Below are 4,962 nucleotides of genomic sequence, written 5' to 3' on the forward strand. Positions count from 1 at the left end.
GCACCTGGAGTCCTGAGGATCTGGGGCCTCTCTGTACCTTAAGTGGGACTTTCCAAGACTTCATGAGTGTGGACCTCCTTGAGGGGTTTGGAGAGCTGGCAATCTATGGTCAGCCGGTCACGACTCCCCGCGACTCTCGTTTGGGTCCTGGCCCTGGGCTCTTCTGCGGGATCTTTGGAAGAATCGGGAGGCCTGCGTTTTGCTCTGCGTTCTGCACCTCAGTTTCCCCACCTGTGGGACAAGGAAGCTGGACGATCTCTGAACGCACTTCCCTTTGCTCCCCCAGCAGGTGGAAGGGGGCCCACACGGCGCCTGTAAACGGAAAGCCAGTGCAGGCAGCTCTGGTCTGGGACCGCCCGTCGGACCCGGCGGGAGGGATTCCAAAGAGACCGCCAGGAAGCCCAGGGTTTGGAGTTCCCGCTCCCCAGAGCCCGGGTCGGCCCCTGCCAGCGTCCCAGAGCCCCGCACAACTTGTATGGGCGAAGCAGGCTGCTCCTAGCCCTGCACCCCAGGAGGCGCGCTCCGAGGGAAACCGCCACCGCGTCGCCTCTGCCTCTGCGCGGAACAAACGGTTAAAGATTTTGGGCAGCGCCTCGAGGGGGGAGGAGCCAGGGGCCCAATCCGCAATTAAAGATGAACTTTGGGTGAACTAATTTGTCTAAGGTAACGTGGGCAGCAACCTGGGCCGCCTATAAAGCGGGCGCGCGGCAGGTTCGGAGCTCTGGCGACGGCGGCAGGTGGCGCGGGAGATCGCGGCGCGCCATGGGGCTCCCAGCATTGCTGGCCAGTGCTCTCTGCACCTTCGTGCTACCGCTGCTGCTCTTCCTGGCAGCGATCAAGCTCTGGGACCTGTACTGCGTGAGCAGCCGGGACCGCAGCTGCGCCCTCCCGTTGCCCCCCGGAACTATGGGCTTCCCCTTCTTTGGGGAAACTTTGCAGATGGTGCTTCAGGTAAGGGAGATAGGGGAGGGACAGGGCGGTTTCCCGGAGCCCCGGAGCCCGACTCGGCTCTAGGCTTCCACTGAAACCGGGGTAGGCGCCCCCGGGAGGGAGGTGACTGAGGCTAGGATCAGTACTAGCCGGAGGCTCGGCGCTCCCTGGCGCCCCCTCACTCCCGCCTTTCTCCTCCGCTTTCCTCTCGCAGCGAAGGAAGTTCCTGCAGATGAAGCGCAAGAAATACGGCTTCATCTACAAGACACATCTGTTCGGTCGGCCCACGGTGCGGGTGATGGGAGCGGACAACGTGCGGCGCATCTTGCTCGGGGAGCACCGGCTGGTGTCAGTCCAGTGGCCCGCGTCTGTGCGCACCATCCTGGGCTCCGGCTGCCTCTCCAACCTGCACGACTCCTTGCACAAGCAGCGCAAGAAGGTGAGGGCGGGGTGGCGGCGCCTGGGCAGGAAGGGGGACCCGATTCGCGTGAGGGGTTCAGGCAAATAGGTGCTGGGCGAGCGCCAGCTGCATAAGGCGTCGGCTAGGGACCCTCTCAAACCCAGTGTAGCTTTCCCAGCCGGGAAGTGCCTTGGGTCTGGTGGGGTTGTGGGTTTCCGGAAGGGGGCCCCGGAAGGCGAGAGGGGCGGGTGGGGCCCGGTTTTAACACTCTTCCCTCCTCGGATCTCAGGTGATTATGCGGGCCTTCAGCCGCGAGGCGCTCCAGTGCTACGTGCCAGTGATCGCCGAGGAAGTGGGCAGTTGCCTGGAGCAGTGGCTGAGCTGCGGCGAGAGCGGCCTCCTAGTCTACCCCCAGGTGAAGCGCCTAATGTTCCGCATCGCTATGCGCATCCTGATGGGCTGCGAGTCCCGGCTGGCGAGCGGCGGGGAAGCAGAGCAGCAGCTGGTAGAGGCCTTCGAGGAAATGACCCGCAATCTCTTCTCGTTGCCCATAGACGTGCCCTTCAGCGGGCTGTACCGGGTAAGGGCGGCATGTAGGGTGCGGAGCTAGGGACTCCGGGAGCGCGGGGTCCGGGCTTCTGCTCACCGCCGTGCGCTCTCTGCGCTCAGGGACTGAAGGCGCGGAACCTCATCCACGCGCGCATCGAGGAGAATATTCGCGCCAAGATCTGCGGGTTGCGGGCGGCCGAGGCGGACGGGGGCTACAAAGATGCGCTGCAGCTGTTGATCGAGCACTCGTGGGAGGGGGGAGAGAGGCTGGACATGCAGGTGAGTGGCAGCTTCAGGAGAGGCACGGCGGAGTTTGATCCCCTGGCTTTCCAGTCGCAGTTCCTGGGGTCCCCAAAGTGCCCGCCTGGGGCCCAGGTTCCGAGAGTGGGAAGCCCGCCCAGACCCCAGGGATGGGACACAGAAGTTGAGACACCTGGTCCGCGGAGCTGTGGGGAGAGGCTTCGTTCCCTATCCCTTCCAGGTCTTAAAGGGAAAGTTGGAATTTGCAAGATGTAAATAAAGAATGTTGGGCGATTATAATACAACCAAGGCTTTAATTTAAGCGTTCCTGGGAGAGTGGGATCTTACTGGCCTTCCTGCTCTAGCTGAACTGAAGGGTCTTAGCATTTTGTTTAAACGGATTTTCTGTCAGCACACTTTCAGCCCTTCTCATCTTCCCTCCAGAACCCCCAGTTCTATTCTGAGTATTCGCTCTGTAAAATTGCATGCAGACTTGTCAAAGCGTTCGTCTTAATCCACTCTTAGGCACTAAAGCAGTCTTCAACTGAGCTCCTCTTTGGAGGACACGAAACCACAGCCAGTGCAGCTACATCTCTGATCACTTACCTGGGGCTCTACCCACATGTCCTCCAGAAACTCCGAGAGGAACTGAAAAGTAAGGTAAGGGAACTGGGGGATGGGGGGATTACCTTAAGAAACTCAGCTACTCTCTAGCCAGCTTCCCAAAAGGTAAGTGTGCTTTCCCGATAAAAAAGAAGGAATCTTGAGCTGTGATCCCACTCGGGCAGGGTTCAGCCTTGTACTTCTACCTCTTCTCCCCGTTTTGCAGAACCTTGGAGATTTTCAGATAGGTTCCACTTTCTTGGATTTGTGTGTTCAAGGGCATGAATGGGGAACTCCTGGGGGACTGTGGTGGCAGCCAGCAGTGGTGGTGGTGATTGGGGGAGGGGAGAAACTTGGTGGTTCTAACTGGTGAGCAGCATTCTCTTGGAACTGTAAACAGATAGTGGACTTGGGCCCAGGGGTGGAGGCAAATGGCAGCTAGCTGCTCCCTGTTTCCCCCTCACACTCTCCCATCATGAGGCCCTTTGGGTCCAGCCGCTACTTAAGCCCTGTTTACGTCTGCTGGGCTGATTTTATTGGAGCACAGAATAAGCGTTCACCTCTGTGTGACTGTTTTGATAGGGTTTACTTTGCAAGGGCAACCAAGACAACAAGTTGGACATGGAAATTTTGGAACAGCTTAAATACACTGGGTGTGTTATTAAAGAGACCCTTCGACTGAATCCCCCAGTTCCAGGAGGATTTCGGGTCGCTCTTAAGACTTTTGAATTAAATGTAAGTTAAAAGTTCTCTCCCTCCCACCCTTACCTTTTGTGTTGTAGTTTTAAATCTCCCTTTGTTTCTCTGTCCTTCGACTTAAATTTCTTAGGCTTTTGATAACATTGTCCTGCCTCTGAATGTCTGTCTTTCTGTTTCTCTCTCCACCTCCCCCTCCTCCTTTCTTTCAGCTCATAACTCCTCCAAGGATATCAGTGATAGATTTTTTTCCTGTTGAAGGTTGAATTCCAGTTTGTCAGTCCTTTGGACTTCATAATCTTTTGCAGGGATACCAGATTCCCAAGGGCTGGAATGTTATCTACAGTATCTGTGATACTCACGATGTCGCCGAAATCTTCACCAACAAGGAGGAATTCAATCCTGACCGCTTTCTGCTGCCTCACCCGGAGGATGCATCCAGGTTCAGCTTCATTCCATTTGGAGGAGGCCTTAGGAGCTGTGTAGGGAAAGAGTTCGCAAAAATTCTTCTCAAAATATTTACAGTGGAGCTGGCCAGGCGTTGTGACTGGCAGCTTCTAAATGGACCTCCTACAATGAAAACGAGTCCCACCGTGTGTCCTGTGGACGATCTCCCGGCAAGGTTCACCCGTTTCCAGGGGGAAGTCTGATGGGTGGGAATGCCCAGACCTCAGACTTATTGGAAGAGTACATATGCGTTTTTACCTAGTGTCATGTTGATTTTATTATATTTAATTTCTAAATGTATATTATAATATTTATGTGTCTCTTCTACAGTACCACAGTCTTTAAATATTAAAATAATGAACTGGATAGTTTACAAATAAAGTCAAATCTGAAGGTGCTTGTGTCACGTTTAATATTCCTGTGGGGGGAAACTCACCAGTTTTATATTTAACCAGATTTCTAAATGTCTACATTCATGGCTTTACTTGTCATCTGTACATATCTATTTTCTGGGAGGAAGAAACTTGAGCTGTTTTTTTCTCTTAACAGTTATTAGAAAGCATGGATTATATGTGTGTGAGTTAGTCTAAAGGTAATTTTGTTAAGTTTTCGATGATAATTTAGATTCTCTATTTGGAAAATCTATCAAAGTTAATTAAAAATTGGGGGAGGGGTTTGCTTTACTTTAGGGAAAGCTGAATTTGAAAAGAGAACACTTTGAGAAGATCATCTAATATAACACCTTCAGCCATAAACTTAGTATGTTTAATAAACATAATAAATCTATGGTGTCGCACAGTGTCAGAACTGTTTTCTGAAATTAAAGTTTTAGGTAAGACAAAGTTATTGACTAAAATGAGACCCCAAAACACTGGCGTGTTTCCTTTACTCTGAAGTTGCATATGAAAACAGTATTGGAAAAGGCCAATCTCTGGTTTAGATAAGCGAGTCCAGGTTTTCTTTATTGAAAATAAGGCAGGAGGAGTAAATTTAACAAACTGACAGATAAAGTTTTTATCTATGCCAGGCAATAGGGTGTGAGCCTGACATGACTGATAAAATGGCCCAGTCATGACCCTGTGAACCTTGGCTAACCT

The 4,962-nt window shown here is 52.8% G+C and overlaps 1 protein-coding gene across 2 annotated transcripts; it reads left to right on the forward strand.

Annotated features, from left to right (window-relative positions):
- Positions 1-4,666, forward strand: CYP26A1 (cytochrome P450 family 26 subfamily A member 1). Of its 2 annotated transcripts, none has more exons than XM_027113100.1 (7): positions 1-951; positions 1,145-1,369; positions 1,620-1,910; positions 2,000-2,158; positions 2,645-2,779; positions 3,305-3,457; positions 3,727-4,666. In XM_027113100.1, the coding sequence occupies exons 1-7, from the start codon at positions 763-765 to the stop codon at positions 4,066-4,068; spliced, it is 1,494 nt and encodes a 497-aa protein (XP_026968901.1). In that variant the 5' UTR covers positions 1-762; the 3' UTR covers positions 4,069-4,666. The 2 variants fall into 2 exon arrangements, with proteins under 2 accessions (XP_026968901.1, XP_026968902.1); XM_027113101.1 differs by having other exon boundaries at positions 1-663; positions 3,727-4,658.
- The last annotated feature ends 296 nt before the right edge of the window (positions 4,667-4,962 follow it).

This window comes from Aethalodelphis obliquidens, unplaced genomic scaffold (assembly GCF_003676395.1).
Source record: "Aethalodelphis obliquidens isolate GAN/ISIS:26980383/991018 unplaced genomic scaffold, ASM367639v1 scaffold11, whole genome shotgun sequence".
Classification (NCBI taxonomy): Eukaryota; Metazoa; Chordata; class Mammalia; order Artiodactyla; family Delphinidae; genus Aethalodelphis; species Aethalodelphis obliquidens.

Bases quoted from the DNA above. Each gene is read 5' to 3' on its own strand.
- CYP26A1 (XM_027113100.1), top strand. From the start codon at position 763: ATGGGGCTCCCAGCATTGCTGGCCAGTGCTCTCTGCACCTTCGTGCTA. The intron at 952-1,144 runs GTAAGGGAGATA...TTCCTCTCGCAG, and splicing joins CTTTGCAGATGGTGCTTCAG to CGAAGGAAGTTCCTGCAGAT. The intron at 1,911-1,999 runs GTAAGGGCGGCA...CTCTGCGCTCAG, and splicing joins CCTTCAGCGGGCTGTACCGG to GGACTGAAGGCGCGGAACCT.